The sequence below is a fragment of the Plectropomus leopardus genome, chromosome 11 (genome assembly GCF_008729295.1).
Source record: "Plectropomus leopardus isolate mb chromosome 11, YSFRI_Pleo_2.0, whole genome shotgun sequence".
Taxonomy (NCBI): domain Eukaryota; kingdom Metazoa; phylum Chordata; class Actinopteri; order Perciformes; family Serranidae; genus Plectropomus; species Plectropomus leopardus.
The window spans coordinates 32,386,381-32,406,814 of NC_056473.1; the positions used below are offsets into that span (position 1 = coordinate 32,386,381).

The window sequence follows — 20,434 nt, forward strand, 5'->3', positions numbered from 1 at the left end:
ATGTTAGAACATGCGGACGAGCTCTGTGTGATCCATGATTGTTCGCAGCCAGTGCATGCTTGGTTCATAACTTCTGGGGCCTTGAACAGTTGCTGTGTTGGAACTGCGGATTGACAAGTAGGCCACATGCGTCACTGAGGACACAAGAATTTGTACGTAATGAGAAACTGGTGATCTGATTTTCCTGCAGAGGCCTCCTCTCCTACGAGCTGAACCAGACAGAAATGTGGGATGAACTGGAACAAGATGTTCTTAGTTCAGATCTACAGGAACAGCCGGACACCAAGAGTGCAGCACCGTGTTCACGCCAGGCCTCAGTGTACCTCATAAAGCACCCACAGTGTGTGCATGTGTGTGTGTGTGTGTGTGTGTGTGTGTGTGTGTGTTGGAGAAAAAACTCACCAGTTCTTTGAGTTCTCTCTGTCGGTCGCAGAGTTGCTCGTACATGCGCAGGCCCACCTGGGTGCTCTCCAGAGTGGAGATGATCTGCAGCTGGGTGTCTTTGTTCTCGATGATGTTGTACTCCAGCATCAGACACAGGATCTGGACACACACAGAAACACACACACACACACACACACACACACTGTAAAGGGCCACTGATTTCATGCGTGTCGATCAGTTAACTCCTAACTCTAAGCCTGAGAAAACATGTCACTGTCCTCTGTTGCTCTGGAGAAGGTCTGTCCAGTCTGACAAAATAACCCTGATGATGTCATAGTGATGTCATCAGGGTTATTTTGGCTTGATCTTGAAGACCACAGATTTACTTTTTCATTCCCAAACAGAAATTCAGATATATTGTTTGTTTTTTACCTGCACTTTACCTTTCACCTCATGTTCTGTATATGTTTATCAATAGAAAATAAATAGCATTTAAAAAATTAAATAAAATAAAATAAAGATAAAATAAGATTTTTAACAGGAAGCATCTTAAAACTGGGTTGCTTATAAGAGTTTAAGACATTTCTAAAGTTTTAGGATGTCTCCAAGATCTTAAGACATCTAGCACTTTTGAAGTTTGACCTAAACTAGGGACAAGTACTATGGCCTCTGCTGCTTTGATTTTTACCCGTTATTAAAATCAAACTCACTTTGCAACAATGAAATGCTCAATTTCTCCTTCACTTTATTCAACTGAACCTCACTTGAATCTGCTCAATCACTGAAACTAGAACTGCTTTAAATAATTTCAGCATAAGACTACAACAAAAAAGTAAGTAGTGTGAGCACTCTGAATGCATTGTACCTCCACCATGGTCTGGTTTCCACGTAAGGCCAGCAGCATGCAGGGACCCAGCTTGTTTTCAGCCAGCGAGAGCAGGAACTTCTTGGTCTTATAGCAGGAGCCCATCAAGATATGAACCTGGAGGAGGTGAAGAGGAGGGAAGGGTCATTAATACGCACACATTACAGCTGCAGTTGGTAGCTTTTATGAAAGACTCTCTCACTATATGCACACATAAGAACACCAGACAGTCGTGGCATTTTCAAATGGCAATTTCCAGACCTGGGAGAACATTTTGGATAGCTAAATACAGCCTTAAAGTTTTGGACACATCATGGGCAAAAGCTTCTCATTTTACAGCTTTAATACACTAAATTTGTTAACATAAGAATATAGTGACAGACTCAACAAATCTGACAAAAAGGTACTTATTTTTTATAAAAGTTACCGACAACAGCTTTAATATTTGAGGTTGACTGTGTGTCCAATCACTCACCATACTGGCAAACAGCTCGCCATCGTCATCACAGGCCACACCTCCTGGACTGTAGAGCTGGAACCAGCCGTCTTTACCTGAACGCACGCTGAGCAGGCAGGAATGGACCTGAAGGGAATATCACACACACAGATTTTCGTTCAGCCAAAATCAGCACTTCTTAAAGCTGTACAGCTGCTACCAGGTTAAAACTGGTAAATCAGAATCAGAATCGGGTTTTATTGCCAAGTGCATTTACATATACAAGAATTTGACTTGGTGTTTTGGTGCATAAATGAAGAAGAAAAATAGTAAATTTAAATAGAATAAGACCGAAGATAATATGTGTACAAAAGGTGCAATGCAGGAATTGTGCAGTTGTGCAGAAGTTGAAGTTGCTGTGCAAATATAAATGAGCACACACACTCACCTCCTGCCTCGGATCCTCCGCAAATCTCTGAATAACATATTTCAGTTCCCTATTTGGACAAAGAGACATTATGACACAAATGTCGAGTTGTTTTCAAACTGGAATCTAACTGAATCTGTGACACTGAACACTTTATGATGTCTTACTTACTTTGTGAATTTGGCATGTGCAAGGGCCCTGGAGAGACAGGACAAAGAGGGAGACATGAGATTTCACAGCCCAAAACACTTATATAATTAAAAAAAGATAAAACAAAACATGTTTCTGTCAGGAAACATTCATTATTATTTATAATAGCTTTTTTTTTCATCCATCTTACACGCGTAGTTGTGTATTTTGGTTGTCAGTGTTCACACACACATTTTCATCAATAAATTTTGATGACTTTTCTTTGACTTTGAGGCAATTTTAAAGACCATACATCCTCTGAAATGGCTATTGATACTCTTTAAAAATAAGGGGGAAGGCATGTCAAATATTTTTTTAACTTTTCCTTTCGTGTGTGTGTCTTTTTGTGTGTGTGTGTGTGTGTGTGTGTGTGTGTGTGTGTGTGTGTGTGTGTGTGTGTGTCAGTGAATTGGTGCGTGCGCTGATGTGACTCATTATCTCCTCAGCTACAGGGTGCTGGGGAGTATTGTTGCCTTTCCTAATGACGCCTGAAGCCATCGACCAGGCAACAGTGGCGCAGGTGAGCAACAGGTGTGTCCCAGTGTTGGAGAAACAACAAGTTGTCTGCCAGTCAGCGCTAATGAAGCTCTGGATCAGACAGCCAATTACGAATAAGACTCGAGGCTGCTTTTAGCCAATTAAAGTGGGCTCTCTGGGGAGAGAGAGCAGCCGTCCGCCTCCAGTTCATGACCCTCAGAGGCGAGCTGAGGTACCTCATCCACGTCAGAGGCCGGGCCCCAGCAGGACCTCCTTGAAACATGTATATGTCCCAGGAGACGGTTTTGAGAAGGACTGGCAGTAAATGAGGAAGGAGGGAGATGGAGGGAAAGGAAGTGCGAAGGGTGGCGTGCAGCGCTGGGTCGATGGTTACAGTATATGATTATGGGTTCTGGCTGCACTGGTGTTTTTGGACTGGAACTAAAAGTACCAGATTCCGCTTTTCTCTGAAACAGTATTTAGACTGTCATGAGTCACTAAAACGCTCCTCTGAAACACAGTTTACACAAGTATTACTGCTGCTAACACTACTTTACCTCGTGCAGCAGAGTCAGTGACATAACTTTGCATTTTCCTCTAGCGATGGAAAGAGATCCTGTGAAATCTTACTGTAATTCTGCTTCTTTTTTGGTCTGTCTGCATCTGTATTACACACGTAGTTTGTATTTGGTACATTTCCATGACTTCAAGGCAAATATTAAACACCATGCATACTCTGAAACGACCATCAGTACTCCTTCTTGGTTCTTTTTCATTACTATATAAGCTTTTCAATTATATATCATTTAAATATAACTTAATTACTTATGAGAGGGGAGGGGTGGTGCAAAAAGGGGAAGGCATGTCAAATTTTTTAGCACTAGGGAGGGACTTATGTTTTTATTTTTGGCTTAGGATACGGGGAACACAGCTTTAAATGTATTTTAAGTATGTTCTGTATTTTGTGTATATCTTACTCCTCATTTTTTTTAAAGAAGACTTGAAGTTTTCAAGGAAAAATTTTCGGGATTTATTGCTTTTTTGGCTTTTTTTTTTTTTTTTTTTTTTAATTTTTGGCGCTATTTAAAGAAAACATTTGTTTTTCAATTTTTGGCAATTTTTGGAGAAAATATTTTTGGCAATTTCTTTTCTTGAAGACATGCCCTCCAAACCCACAGATGTTTTCTTCAAAAGTCATTATTAGATTTTCAAATTTCTGACAGTCACATCATGTGTTATTATACAGGTTAATGAGACAGATTTACATGACTTTCCCAAAAATTTCAGGGGTCTATTTAGTCTTCCAAACTTTTGTCATTTGCAAAAGCAATGACTTTTCCAGCTTTTTCCATGACTGTACGAACCCTGGGTTCTGAGCGTGACCTAAACTCAGTACTGGGCCTGAACGCATCCTTTGTCAACACAGATGGAGGACTGAATCTGCTGCCACTGTCACTGCGCAGGCTGAGCAGACATTGTGTAACTCCATGAAACTGTTGCGTGTTCACAGGAAAATGAATTGGCCGGCTGAGGCCTCGACACTGGCACTGTGAGGCTGCCAAGACGAAGTCAGAGGCGTTTAAACACAGAAAGAAAAGAAAGGAACGCTGCTCTGCTTTTTCAATTTGGTGAAAAGTACAGTAAGTACAGTATATGTGGTAAAGTGCTATACTCAAGTACAGTTTTAAGGTAATTGTACATTCATTTCATCCACTCCATTGAAAAGGGAAACTTTCTAAGATATGAGCTCATAAAACATTATTAATGATACGCAAACACAACTTTCCACTTTCAATTAAGGGGAAACTTTTTTAACTTGGACCATATTTTCTCATGTTTTTGTGTCAACGTGACAAATGGAGACAATAATTTCTACAATTGGTCCAGCAAGTTTTTTAAACATTAATGAACTGTAACCAAAAAATGAAAGGGTGTTTCGCAGACTCCAGCAGCTGCTGTAGACTGAGAAAAAATTTTAATTCGCCTGCCGGCAACTTTTAAGGTGAAACGTTTACTTGCAATGCTACTCACTGCATGAGTTGACGTGAATCCATTTATGCATCTTAAATTTCAATACGACAACTTTGACCGCTCCATCTGTTTTTATTTTCTTTCGTGGATGACACGCTCACTGACAAGTGGATCTTCAAGCGTTTAAAACATTTATATTAATTGAGACCACATTATGTGATCTGCAACTGCCGGACATTCAGGGGACAAAAAATGTAAATGGCAAATGAAATTCTGCATTTCAAACTTTGTTTGGGTCATTTAGTGTCCCTCGTATGAGATAAATTAACCATTTGAACCCTGAGCACTTGATGCTTGCTGATATTTTCTTTCAACGACATTGAAAAAAAGGCATTGAGTAACTTGGTAAAAGGAAATTTGTAGTTTAAAAAATATATTTGAAAAAAGCTAGCAAAAAATGTTTTAAGCACTTTTTTTAGGTCTTGTTTGCCTTGTGTGTGTTTTTTTCCTTTTTTTTGTTCCGCTTTTGTTGTTGTTTTACTAGTTTTCTGATAATTTTCTTGCGCATTTTACTAATTTCTAAACAGATTTGGGTCATTTATTCTTCCGTTGCTCATTGCCTTCTGGTGTATTTGAAAGGAATCAACTTTCTCAGGTTTCAAAAGGTTAATAAACTGTTACCTGAGTGTGAGCTGAGCTGTGTAATGTGTGAAAACTCACTCTTTAGGGAAGGGGATGGGCTGCAGCAGGCTGGCGAGAGCAGGTCTCCAGTCATCGTAGTCCGACCTGACGGAGACCAGATGGTTGTAGAAGAAAAGGAGAGAAAAGAGAGATGAAGAGAGTCAGTGTGACAATGTAAAGAGGAGGGTGCACCCAGGATAAGTTTGGCTGGAGGACAAAAAGACAGAGGAGTCGTTGAAACATGAGGGGCGCTGAGATGACGCAGACCTGCGGCGGCAGTTCAGGAGCTACAGCAGCATCACATTACTGTGTGTTAAGTAACACTGGCTTTGTTACAATGCTACAAACGCACACACACGGCGTCGCTTTTTTAGGCCATCCTGTTTGGTTACCGCACCTCCGTCCCAGCAGAAAAACACACACACACACACACACTGATGTAACTGCTGCTCCACTTTCACAGCGTGTAATCAGTACTGGACTCATACATTCATTCATTCAGGGCTGTTAAACCCATTTACACTGATCGGTTCTTTGGACACACACACATTCACATAATGCCACCTTTACAAACTGGGACACTTCCTGGGTTGTTGACGTGTCGTTTCCTTCATATGAAATTGGCTTGTATTATGTAAGTCTAAAGTGGCTTCATCAAATCACATGTTTGCTGAAAGGCTTTACAAAACCTCTTTAAAAAAAATGTTAAAATCACAAACAGTGCTAGAGCTCAATGACTCTTTCAGTCTGACATCTGATCATGTGTCATAATGAAGTAAGACTGTGTCTGCCTTACATGCATGAATGACGACATCATACTTTGGTTGATTTGTCCTACTGTTCATATTAATACGGAGGACTGGCCAAACTGGTTCGGTCTGTTTCTGCATCATTTAATGTGCATCTTTAAATATTGTCACTGGGAACATGGACAACTGAAGTCATGAGACTGAAGCAGATTGGTCAAAACTGAAGTCGCCAGGTGTAAGCCTTAACCCTTTGAAGCTTGAGCAAATTGGTTGGATTTTTTTCAAAAAGGGGGAGGCAATAAGCAACTTAAGACATGGCCCAAAAATTAGAAAAAATGAAATATAGTTCAAGAAAATCACCTAAAAAAAGGGGAAAAAAGACCTAGAAAAAAGTGCTGAGAAATATTTTTATTTTATCTATTCTTTTTTTCTTTTTCCTGTAACACAATTTAAAATATAAAATTCTTACATAAAGATGGTTTTCAGTAAATTTTCTAGTTTTCTATTCTAACATTTTCTAATATTTTTCTCATATTTTATTAAACTAATTTTAAGGCAATTTTCTTGTAAACTAAAATTAGCAGAAAATTAATGAAAATTCTTAATCTACTTATTTCTTGCAATTTGTGGAAAATTTCTGACCAAGTTGCTAATTGCCTTTTTTTGTTTTTGAAAGAAATCACACCAATTTGCTCTGGGCTCAAAGGTTTAAATAGTTGCCAAAGGTGTTCGAAAGCAGCAAAAGTTATGTGACGTCGCTCCAGGTTTCAAAGGTTTAAACTAATGTTAAATCTGGGAAAACAAGTGTATCCAAAACGTTGGACGCTTTGATTAATACTCAACAGCAGTGACAGTTTTGAACTCACAGCATCTTGAGGATGAGAGCGAAGCAGCCCAGCACTCGGTCCGCCTGCGCTGGCAGCTGGATGGACAGAGTGTTGACGGCCGGGCTGACCAGCAGACAGTCGATGAGGTTGGGTTCACTGTCGCCCCCGGACGGCCCGCCCTTCCGCCTGGCGTTGGCCGAGTTGTTGTTTCGCTCCAGCTCCACCAGGATCTCGCTGGAGTTGACGACGGAGGGTGGAGGGGAGAGGGGCAGGGAGGGCGTCGGGGAGGAGATGGGGATGGACGGGACGGGGTTTGAAGGGGCAGGCGGAGGAGGCTGAGGAGGACTGGGGTTGGAGGACAGGGGTAAGAGGGTGGTAGGAGGTGGCGTAGGAGGCTCGGGGCGCAGCAGGCGGAGCGGCATCGGGGGTTTGCGCTCGTTCTGCTGCTGGCAGCCGTTTCGGATCTCCTTCAGGCTCGGGGAGTTGTCCCGACTGTGAGGGAGACGAGAAAAGGGGGTTTAGGGTGACTGAACCGCATGCCAAATCTCAATGTTCAGTGTCAAAGTACAGCAGTAATGTCAATGAATATATAAGCAGCACGCCTAAAAATAAAGTGTTATAAAGTGTAATGATGAAGGGAATGAAAAAAGGGGTGAGATGTAGTGAGCGCCTAGAGAGATGGCTGCCGGAGAGATGCTTCCTTCGTGTGCTGGAGTTTTGGAAAAATTAACTAAGAATGATCCTCTCTCGGGCAAAGGAAGCTAAGGAGATGACGTTAATGAGTTAAGATAGCCCGGGCCATACATCTGTAGTCAACAAAAAGCCCCTATGGAACGCCTGAGAAAGAAACGAGACCGTTTAAGCGTATATATCACTGCAATGAGGTCAATTAGTAAGTAAGTGAGGAAGTAAATATGCTTTGACTTTCTTCAACTGCTACAAAACAGCTTTATTTCTCTGAATTGTTTTGTTCTTGTAATAAGCATGTAACTCTGCTGACAAAAATGAAATTCCAGATGTATAAACAGTGCATAAGAAATTCAGCTTTTTAACATTTTTGAATTCTTAGATGATTAATGGCCATTTAGTCCATAAACAATATGGACATTTAAAACTATATTTAATAATTAACACTTAAAAACAACTCAATAAGAAATGACCAAAATTACAAGAAAAAAAGAAAAAGAAACGCTCTCTCACTATACATATATGTATATCTATATATATTCCTGCAACATAATTAAAAATATATAATCATAATGCAGTTTTCTAGATATTTTTCTCTATTATTTTAAAATAATTTTCTAATGATTCTCTCTCTTTTTAAAAATTGATTTCTGACTAATTCATAGGTTATTTTCTTGTCACCTTTTTTTCCTTCTTTTCCTATGTTTCTCAAGTTGCTCAGGTTTTAAAGTTTTAAATGCTTGTTATTGGCATCTGAATGCAGCACAAGAAAACTGTGTCAGGACAGTCCAGGTTTCAAAGGGTTAAACCAAGACTGAATGTAAAGATTTTATCTTTTGAAAACACATTTCGAAGGTTCAGGTCTGAATTGTCACCTTTGCTGCTGAAAATAGTCCAAATTAAATCAACAAGAGCTCGTTTTGTAGAAGAGAAACATCCAGTTGCCAAGAAAAGCCAACTACACCACGCCTCATATTATGCAACTTCAAGGTATTATTCTTAATCAACATAATCATTTAATACTTTTCTATTATTTGTATTTCATATAATTTCTTAAATGCAATTTAACTGCGCTGTAGAGATACTGTTTGCTTTTTTGTTTGAATAAAAACTCATGTCAACACTGCTAATTAGTTTAGGCTATAAATGGCATAATGTGGTCTGATGACCGTAATCTGATCTGCTTTCCCGGCAACATCTGCAAATGACTGTTTACACTGTTTCCTCCGTATTAATCCTACAAGATGTGGGAAATTAACATCATGCGTTTGTCTAATCGATGAAAAAATGGAAAAAGATAACCCTTCTACCGTACCAAGACAGCTGAATAAACATATTACGGAAAATTCTGAAATATTTAAAATACTCTGCTGTGATTTATATAGATTTTTAACATGGTTTTCACACAGAAAAAGTTAAAACAAACTCTGAAAAGAGGCTACAGCTACTTTTTGGTCCTCAAAAACTGTGCAAATCTGCTTTGCAAAGGAGGTTTCAGGTGTTGTTGCTGGTGGGAAAAAGGACTTTTGGATATTGTGCGCCCTCAGCCTGGTGTAGTTAAATGTTTCTAAATCTAAAATGAAAGACTTAGAAGCAGATTTTACAGGATGTCGATGTTTTTAGCCTGCTTGGTTTTACAACTGATTCCCAGAAAGTTCCCTTTTGACTCATTCTTAGTTTTCTTTTCATGCAAAGTTTAGTGCTTGTGAATTGCATTTTGTCGCCGTCTGCAACTTTGTGTTTTCACTGCTGACTTTCTTGGACGGTCGCCCTTGAAAAAGAGATTCTTAATCCCAACATGGTTTAATAAAGATTAAGTAGATAAATAAATTAATACATAAATGAAAAAGGCTAGTGGATTATGGTTTCAAGTTGTCATAGTAATTTCTTATAAATATTGTCCACACAATCAAACTTCCACTTGAGAGTATTTGCTACATTTTAAATTCACAAGATGTTTGCCTTAAAGATAATTACTGCATTAGTCTAATGTCCCTAAATTACAACATACTTCTAAAACATACAGCTCAGGTTAAAGTGAGGTGTCTACAATAGGAGAACATGCGAAAAGCTTTACTCATGTTTCAGTATTGTTGTCAGATATGAGCATACGCTGCCGTTAAATGGTCGAGAATGCACTCAGGTAACCATTTTGTTTACAAGCAGTATGGCAGCACTAAGTCCCAGGGGAGCTGTAAGGCTCGTCCAACCCTCCACGCTGCTGACCTTCAGGCCCGACAACGCCGAGCTGCTCGAACTGCAGCGGTCAGATAAACAAGATGTCCGAACACGAGTGGAAAGGCAAGTGGGTAAACCGAGGGAGCCGCGAAAAATCAATCAATCAAGAGAAAGTGGTGAGACAAGCTGAGAGTTTACAAAAAACAAAACAAAAATACGAGAAGCTACCGTGTGTGTGTGTGTGTGTGTGTGTGACTGACCTGTTGATGAACTCCTCATAACAGGAATAGATGGCGGCGAGACACACTGCCACCAGGTTTGGCAGGACACGTGGGTGAGGGCACTGCCCCGTTGGCCCGTGCATGCTGCAACACACATGGCTGCAGGTTAGATACCAAAGTCCGAAATATTTACTGAAGGTCCAGCTTCATGCTGCTTTGAGTGTTTGATGCAGTGCATTTTAATGGAGAGTTTACGTCTTGTTAAGAGGCTTTTCAATAGGAATAAAGTTTGGGTATGAAACTGACCCAATGTGTGTACAGATGTCATTTACACGCAGTCTTAACATAAATCCAAACCTTCCACTACTGATACTTTATTGATTCTTTATTGTGCAATTATACCCGCAGAATATTACACAAAGGTTAGGAGGGGAAAATCAAAGAAAAAAAAATCACTTATAAAAATAAAGAAAAAAGAAAATGTCCTAAAAAAGGTGCTTTATAATAATAATAATAATAATAATAAAATAATAATGATAATGATAATGATAATGATAATGATAATAATAATAATAATAATAATAATAATTGAGAAAAATAATTGTATAGTTTAAAATGTTCACATTGTTTATGGGCTAAAATTGTAAGAAAGCAAACCGATTTACATACTAAATGTAACCCGCCAGAGTATTAACAATGTATGACGTGTTGACACGGACATGTGATTTTATGCATGACAGTTTCTCACCTGTGGACGAACTTCTTGACAACTTCCATCCCTGCATTCAGCTCGTTGAGAGCCAGGATGTACTCCTGAGTAAAGAGACGCAGTCGAGGGCACTTTCCAAAATCCTGCAAACACGTAAACAGGCACAGAGATAAACACCAAACCGAAGTGCAAAAGAGAAAAGACAGAACTTAGGGACCATATCCAGAAATGTAAAAGCTGTCTACTTTGTTTTTGTTGCTGTACGGGGAAAAGATCTTTTAACATAATTTTTTCAGGCATCTTAAGATTTTTTTTTTTTTTTAAATGAAATTGAGAATGAGTGAAATGTTGCCTTCATGGTTGGTGCCTTGGCCCCTCAACGACTAGGCGCTACGGAGATAATTCATAACTTTAACTTTTGATTTTGTGGCTAATATTGACATAATTAGCAAGCTAATGTTTCATTAAAATTATAAACAGCAAAGTAATTTATTTTTAAAAGCATTTATGATTTTTTTAATGTATGTAATTTTAGTCTGTTGTTAAAATGGCATTACATTTTGTGATAAGCAATACGACTTGTTTAGGACTCGAAACTCAAACTTTAGGACTCGGCTAGACTTGGGTTTTGAGTGCAAAGACTTGAGACTTACTTGTGATTTGCTAAACAATGACTAGTTCACACCTAATAGTGAATGGGCTTATTAGTCTCCTTATCTATCACTTTATGGTTAATTGCTTACTGGAAATAAAGCATATGTATGTTTTACATTGTTAGTTTAGTTTTACTGTTCAAATTCTAATGAGCTTAAAAGGAAAATCTGCACACTTATTTGCACTTATCTTTATTATTATTATTATTGTTATTTAATTTAATTCTATGTTAAGTGGCTTCCTTTGTATATATATATATATATATATATATATATATAATTTAGAGTTACAATGTATTATATACATATATATAAATTTGCATTTTTTTTATTTTTTAACAATACTTTGCATTCAGTTGCTGCTCTCTTATTTGCTGCTGCAACAAAACAATTTCCCTCACAGGATTAATGAAGTATTTCTATTCTATTCTGTTCTAAACCTTACAAGACATAACTACAAAAGGTAAAACTACAGCCAAACGCTTGAGATTGTATGTAATTAACAGGCATCAAAAGAGGAATCGAGCAGTTTGGAGCCTCCACTGAATGGGAACTGATATCTGATCCTCATTCATACCACTGGAGGCTCCGTGCAGCTCCTGACAGAGCAGCTCTCACCATGTTATGTTTGAGGATTCTCTGGACCACAGGAGTGAACACTTCAATCACGACCATCGACCGCGGCCGCTCCCGACAGTGCTGCAACACACAGGAGCGCCCGTCAACAGGAAGCGCTTTTAAATGCTTACAACCATTATTCTTTACTACAGAAACCAAAGGCTTCACCTCACCTTACAGAAGAACTCACACAGGTCAGGTGGTGGGTGGTTGTTTTTTCCAGAAGAGGAGCGATGGCCTGAACACACACACACACACACACACACAGAAAGACGGGATGAACATTTTCATATCCTCTCTTTTATTTATCCTGGCTGGAAGCCAGCAGTAGATCTGGGCTGTCAGGTGCAGGAGACTTTTAAATATAAGCTCAAAGGAGAGCGACAGACATCTCTCAACATTAAACTCTTCTGTTCTGCCCAGATACAGCCATGTGGACGTCAACAGAAACAACCACAAACACGCAAATACACAAATTCAACATGAACAAATTCACCAGAATCTGTATTTTTCTTCAGTTTAAAGATCAAAACAACAGGAGGCTTCACTCCAGCAAGTCAATGATTAACTTCAGTCTGACATCGAATATCAATTTATCATACTCACCACAATAATGTTCTCATGATCCTGAGTGCTGAGATTAGAGTTCTGCAGGAAGATAAAGAGGAGAAAAATGATTAATGGTGAGCGTGGAGGAACATTAAAAAGTGGAATTTTAGTTTATGGTCAATATTAGGATTAGTCTTTTGTTTAGGTCAGAATAAGAGTTACAATCATGCTGACTTTATTTTTATTTATATTTATTCAGATACTGTTCCGCACTTTACACATGTATATATGTAGATATGTACAGTCTCTTAGTTTTTTTTTTTTTTTTTTTAGCATATTCCTTTATATTCTATTAATAATGTGTGCTCTTTATTCTCTGTTCTTACTGTATGGCGCTGCTACATCCCAATTTCTCAGTTTTGAGATCAATAAAGTATCCTCAGCCAGCAGGGTGGAGATGATGTGCAGAGGAGCCTGGTGGATGGACTCGTCCTGCAGCGGTGAGGTCAGAGCCATGTCCACGAGCGCCCTGATCTCCTTCAGCACCACGTCCCAGCGACTCGGGTTGTTCAGGACCTTACGGTACTTGTAAATCTTTTTCTGTCAGAAACACAACGCGACACACCCCAAAGTGACGACCAAAACATTAGAAATAATGTTCTGCTCCCGCATTGTGTTGTGAAAGCAGTCACTCCTCTGATATCATTAAGAAATACTTTTCAAAAGTGTGTGTTTGTTCTTGGCTCGTTTCATGTCACCGCTTCTCAAATGCTTGCTGTGTTAATATGAAACATTTATCTTCAAAATGGTGGAGTGAAAGCTCATAAACAGGAAGTGTTTGTGAAGAATCAGGGCGGTGTAAAGTCTACCAGTCGTGATGCTTTTGTTTACACGGGCAGTGCTTTCTAAGCAACAGCTTGAGATCGTTGCTCAAGAAACTGTGTTGAGTGAGAAGGAAATTAAACACAGAAAAAAAAAGTAAACCATAGGAAGTAACTGTGAGCTCTGCCGCTCTGAACTGCTTCAGGCATACTTCCTTGTATAGCTTTATTTAGCTCAGCGAGCACAGCATGACTGTGGCACTGACAGGTTTAGAGGTCGGATCCTCATAAAGTCTGTAAAGTGCTTTAAAATGACGCGAGACTGAAGATTCGTAACACAACAAAAAGCCTTCTCTGATGTTTAACATCATCAGTCTACAGTGAACTGCAATATGTGTGGTAATCTTTAAAGAGTTTTGAAAAATAAGGAATGATAAAGCTAACCTACAGGTGTGTGTGTGTGTGTGTGTGGGGGGGGGGGGGCTGCTTTAATGCGCGTGATGAAACATTAATTAATAGTTAACGACAAACAGAAACCTTACCTTCCACTGCAGGGAGTGAAACCACTGGTCCCTTAAGTAGCTGTTTGCAGCCTGTAGCAACACGCACACACGCACACACACACACACACACACACACACACACACACACACACACACACACACACGCACACACAAATGATTTGTTAAATGTGATCCCAGAGACAACAAGCGCACAGATAACAATTTTGTGTCATTTGCTCGGGGCCACTCAGTCGATAACATCCTGAAAGAGGAAACAAAGATTTTTGCAACTGTGTGCAAAAGGTAAAATGTTCACTTTTTGTAAGTCATCATTCAATCAGCATTTTCGGCAGCCTCCACCTCTAGTTAGGTTTGGCTACTCACACACTAATGTTACTTTATCTGCTGTGACATGTTAGTCATGAAAAAAATAAGAGTTTTTTGGAGTTTTTGCCATAGAAATAAATAAAGTCAACAGACATTGTACAGGAGAATATCATTCACATTAACAATGTATTATTATAAATTGTACTAATAATATTTTTTATTAACAATCAGACATTATTTTATTTGTTTATTTATTTTATCTGAGGTGTCTTTGAGAATGTGGAGTTCACTGTGCTGTTAAGTTAAAAAAAATCAATAAAATCTCTTTAAAAAACAAACAAACAATGACTCCATGTGTAATATGAAAGTGGCTGCACAAAGTCATGAATGAATCAAGAATTAGAGACTACCACCTGACTATCCACTCCCCCCCAGCTCCATGCAGCATTTTTTTGTCTTTTAGCCCTTTGTTTTGGGGGGTTACACCATAGACATTAAAAAATAATGAACATAGCCACCGTGACATCACCCTTTGTTTGTGGATTCCCATTTCAGCTGTTGCCATCTTGGATTTTTGGAGTCAGAAGTGACCATATTTGGATGAGCAGTTGGAGTTAACCCTTGCACCAGCTTCTGGCTGGGTTAGCACTGTGCATCTGGCGTACAGCTCTGGTTAACTGTGATCAGAGGCGTGATTAAGGAGAAGCCTGGTGTGACACGGGCTACCGCTGAAATATCATTGGCTGCCCCAGGTGCCACTACATTATGATTGGCTTTCTGCGTAGTCTGTTTGAAATGTTTACAAGTAAACTGAATTTTTGTTTACAGGTGCAAATCAGTCTTAAACCTGAGAGGCAATAATGTGTCCAGCCTGACTAATTTTACATACAAATATATTGATACAGTTGTTAAAAAGTTTGTTAACACAGGCTATTTATTTAGATAATTTGTCTTTATACTGACTATTGTACTATTAACTTTTGAAAGAAACAATCTGTTAAATAAATTATGGAAGCTTTATTTTACATTTGTGTGGTGCCACTCTGTTGTGTTGTGATTGGTCAATCTATCAATCTTTTAATCTAAACTATAAACAAAATATAAGACAGTGTGACGATAGTAATTAACTAATTTGTAGTGGAGATAAAAATGGTAAATTAAAGTTGTGCCGATGCATGTGCCTGCAGCACCATTCATACTTAATGCAAACACTGCAAAAGTCAGTGACCCACTTGGGCCATACCGGTAAAAAAAAAAAAAAAAAAGTCTCTGAACATGCCGCTGACTGTGAAAATGCTAATTTATGTTACACCACGGTAACAACTTGTCCACAAGCAGCACCCGCAATTTACGTCATTTGGCGATGTTTTGCTTAAATAAGATGAGATTCACACAGAGGAGGAGAAGCAAGATTTTTTTTTTAAAAAAAGGTCAAAATAATGGACTGACGTCTTTTTAAAATAAACTTCTAACTTCTCTGACATCACCAGATAGCGCACATTGTAACAAAAATGACAACAACTGCAGGGAGACTTTAAAAATGATCTTTGTCTTCAAAGCAATTACACTCCCACTCTTCCCGTCTGCTTCCAGTGTGTTTGCACTTTTTTTACTACCTGTCCCAGTGTTTGTTAACAGTAAAATAATTGATCGCCAGCAAAACAAAGCGTAATGACTCTGAGGTGGGACCCGCGTAGGTGCGGTTTGTATTGGAGTGGGAATGGAACATGTTAGACTGATATGGAGGAACACTGTGTTCAGCACAGTGAGGAGTTTCCAGCGAGATAGTGGATAAAGAGTTTAACTGTTTTGGGATGATACTCTTACAGGAGACTAAAATTGTGTGAGAATATACTGAAACTAGTCTTACCACTAATGAGGGACTAACTGAGGATCTGCGGAGTCACTTTTGTCCCTAAATGGTGAAAACTAACTGACCTCAATAACTCACCCTTAAAAAATGAGTAAAAAGCTCCCGCTGACTCTGCTGAAGGTTCCTGCAGCTTAAGGAGAGGCAGATTTAAGACTTTTTAACACTTTTTTTTAATGCACTTCAGAATTTAGTTTAAGACCAAAGCACTAATCGTCAAAATTGAAGATGCACTTTTTTATGTGTCCCAAATGGTTATTGTGACATAAAATATGCCTTTTGTGACATGATTTTTTCAGTGAAAAACATCCTGAGGGCAGCAGAGGCAGTCGATATTTTTAAACTCAACCTCAAGACCTAACTTTTTAATTTGAACTTTATTTGTTTGTTGACTATTTATATATTTTAGTCTGGTTTACAGTTTTAGTACTTTTTTTTTATCATTTTATTTTTTATATATTTATTTATTTTACTCTCTGTTTTTATCCTTAATTTACCTCTTTTTTTACAGTTTGCATATTTTCCCAGCCCGTCATCTAGTTTTTTATTTATTTTTATTGCTATTATTTTGTTATTTATTCATCCTTTTATCTGCTTCCTTATTTATTTACGTTTTCATCTTTTATCTGTTGGTTTTATCCTGCATCTGGTGTTTCCTCTCTTATTGTAGCGTTTCCTCAGTTCCCGGTTTTTATGCGTACTGTTTTTTGTGTTTTTTATTTACATGCGTGTGCGTGTGTGTGGGTGTGTATGTGCATGTTTTGGGGGGTGGGTGTAGTTTTGGTTTTATTGTCCAAAGCACTTTGTGTTACAGTTCATCTGTATGAAAAGTGCTATATAGTCTGATTAATTGATTGATGGAAGACAATAAACATATTATATTATCACAAAATTATCTATTTGGTTTCTATTTGGAACAGATGTGGGATATATTTGGCATTTCTGCCCGTTTTTTTTGGCAATTTTGTGTTTCTCAATCTGCATGTCACATTTCACTGCTTAGATTTTCATCATGATGAGTTAAAGAAAAGGAATGAATTTAATTATTTAACAAAAAAAAGATTAAAAAAAAAATCATAAAATTCTACTTTTTATGTCTGCACATTAATGTTAGTCAATTTAATACCATTTTAAGGCCTTGTTTTTGGATTAATGAAGTTAATGGATGTTAAGACTTTTTTTTAAGGATCCTCAGGAACCATGCTCTGCTGTAAAAATGTCAAATTCATTATTACTTGCGTAAATGCAAACTCCAAATAATCGTGACTTTTTGAATAAAATATGTTTTTGCAAGTGATGCAGCAATTCAGATAGGAATCCATGATGAGGACCTCCATTCATCAAATTTATAATGACGGGAAACAACAGCATAATGTTCCCTTAATAATTTAATCACATCCATCAGTGTTTTTTTATTGCCATCTCATCATACCCATATATCTATATAGTTTGTGTGGAAGAGCAGTTAGTTGCCATAACCAAATTACAGTGTCAATTGTGCCTGGGGGTTTGCAGTTTTCTTCCTGTTTAGATCTCTAATCCTCTACTGATCTTAGTTTTCCGTGACGTTTAAATACTTTTCTTATTTTTCATGGTTTTCTTTTCAAAAGCTGGGAAAACTACATCAGCTTTTCCAGTTAACGACACTGTAAAATCTCACAAGTTGATCTTTTATGAAAATAATCTTGGACTGTCTCTATAAAAGAAAGTAAACTTCACCAAAAATCTTAATGTACAAGTGTTAAGTTTAATAGAAATGTAGCTGTATTTACTTAATTTTGTGAAGTTGTTGAAACTTAAAAATGACAAGTGAAATTACATTGTTTTTTCGAAGTTTTAGCAACTTCAGTAAACCAAATTAATCTGAATTAACCTCATCACATCACAATCATCACAATAATCATCACAAAAAGGAAGGATTTTCTAGTGATGATGTTCGGAGACCTGCGAGTTCTTTTTTTTTTTTTTTTTTTTGTTTTTTAAAAACATGTTTAATAATATACAAATATGATGTATGCAACCAGAAAAATACAGATATATAGCAAAGTATACCTAGTTCAGTGAAGTCACTAAAAACTTCCTACCAGTAGGAAATGAAGCTAAAATTATAAATAGTAATTTTTAATAATTTATAATAATGTAAATTAAGATTAATAGTTATATTTACTTATCCTGGAAACGTGCTTAAGTAAAGTTTTCAATGCAATCGGTAAAATCAAGTTGTCACAATTTACAGTGCACATGTGCAGGAAGCCCTGACTAATCTTGGTTTGTGGACAAAAACCAGCTGAGCTTTTCCTCCGAAGCACAAACCAAATCTGGCAGCGCTCCAAACAGCTGGCAGCAGGCGTAAGCAAACACAACCGAGGAGGTGGGTATACACTGTTGACCTGCACCACCCATAATGGGTTGAATTGTGAATCAGAGGTAATTGGGCTAATGGGTAACAGTACCAAATGTGCTCACCGAATGCCTGTGGTTAATGTGGAGATGATTTTTTCCCAGGAATCCAGCCCAGTCTCTCAGAGTTCAGCGGGTATAAAAGTGTCCCGTACAGGCTCTGAGGCTAAAACGTTACAGCAGGGACACTCAGCTTGCTTTGCTTGGGGGCCACTTTTGCAAAATGACGGGGGGGCAGGGGCCAGTCGCAGCAGCCCCATACGTGTTTCTAGGATTTTAGGACATATCGATGATTTGAGGACATTTCAAGGCTTGCAGGACATTCCTGGGATTTTAGGACATTTCTATGATTTTAGGGCATTTTTAGGATTTTAGGACATTGCTATTTCAATTTAGGGCATTTCTATGATTTTAGGATGTTTCTGGGATTTTACAACATTTCTATGATTTTGGACAATTCTATGATTTTTTAGGACGTTTCAAGGATTGTAGTACATTTCTGGGATTTTAGGACATTTCTATGATTTTGGACATTTCTATGATTTTTGGATGTTTCTTAGACTTTAGGACATTTCTATGATTTTAGGACGTTTCTGGGATTTTACGACATTTCTATGATTTTGGACATTTCTATGATTTTTGGATGTTTCTTAGATTTTAGGACATTCCTGGGATTTTAGGACATTTCTATGATTTTAGGGCATTTTTAGGATTTTAGGACATTGCTATAATTTAGGGCATTTCTATGATTTTAGGATGTTTTCTGGGATTTTACAACATTTCTATGATTTTGGACAATTCTATGATTTTAGGACGTTTCAAGGATTGTAGTACGTTTCTGGGATTTTAGGACATTTCTATGATTTTGGACATTTCTATGATTTTTGGATGTTTCTTAGACTTTAGGACATTTCTATGATTTTAGGACGTTTCTGGGATTTTACGACATTTCTATGATTTTGGACATTTCTATGATTTTTGGATGTTTCTTAGATTTTAGGACATTTCTATGATTTTAGGACATTTCAATGATTTAGGACAATTGTATGATTTTTCGGACATTTCTATGATTTTAGGACATTTCAATGATTTAGGACAATTGTATGATTTTCAGACATTTCTATGATTTTAGGACATTTCTATGATTTAGGACAATTGTATGATTTTCGGACATTTCTATGATTTTAGGACATTTCTATGATTTAGGACAATTGTATGATTTTAGGACATTTCTATGATTTAGGACAATTGTATGATTTGAGGATGTTTCACGCATGTTAGAATGTTTCTCGGATTTTATGACACTTCTAGGATTTTTGGACATTTTTTGGATTTTAGGGCATTTCTGGGATGTTTCACGCATTTCTAGAAGTTTAGGACATGTCTTAAATTTTAGGACATTTCTGGGACTGTAGGACATTTCTAGGACTTTACGACATTTCTCTGATTTTAGAGCATTGGTAAGATTTTAGTATATTTCTGGGATCGTAAAATGTTTTAGGGATTTTAGTTTTATGTATTCTGCAACCTTACATACAAAAAGGTACAAAACCAATTCCCAGTAGAAATCTTTTTTTTTTTTTTACTGTGAATTAGAAAATGGTTGCAGATTTAACTGTGTACTATTATCATGGGACATTAATATCAACCAAATTCACCACAAATACTTGTGTAAAAATAAATCCCATCAGGGGAGCAATCAGGACCAAAGTTCCCACTGCACTGATAGCTTCCAGATGTCAGTCTTAGCATTTATCACAGGACAATAACCAAATAGTTATCTGCTCAGTTATCAGCCAGCGCTCTACTTTGTCCCCAGATATTTTATCTGTTTAGACAAGTGGGTTTAGAACAGTGAAAGTCAACTTACGGCCTGCAGGCCGAATAGCAAC

General features: G+C 37.8%; 1 protein-coding gene across 1 annotated transcript in view; it reads right to left on the bottom strand.

The window, feature by feature from the left end:
- The window catches only part of LOC121949770 (c-Maf inducing protein), a 57,139-nt gene that overhangs the window by 9,040 nt on the left and 27,665 nt on the right, over positions 1-20,434 (bottom strand). The window contains 15 exon segments of the mRNA XM_042495532.1: positions 403-543; positions 1,250-1,366; positions 1,725-1,832; positions 2,134-2,182; positions 2,284-2,310; positions 5,470-5,535; positions 7,046-7,498; positions 10,132-10,236; positions 10,841-10,944; positions 12,073-12,153; positions 12,246-12,287; positions 12,290-12,310; positions 12,679-12,720; positions 13,060-13,221; positions 13,985-14,035. Of these exon segments, the coding sequence (XP_042351466.1) occupies positions 403-543; positions 1,250-1,366; positions 1,725-1,832; positions 2,134-2,182; positions 2,284-2,310; positions 5,470-5,535; positions 7,046-7,498; positions 10,132-10,236; positions 10,841-10,944; positions 12,073-12,153; positions 12,246-12,287; positions 12,290-12,310; positions 12,679-12,720; positions 13,060-13,221; positions 13,985-14,035 (1,569 nt within the window).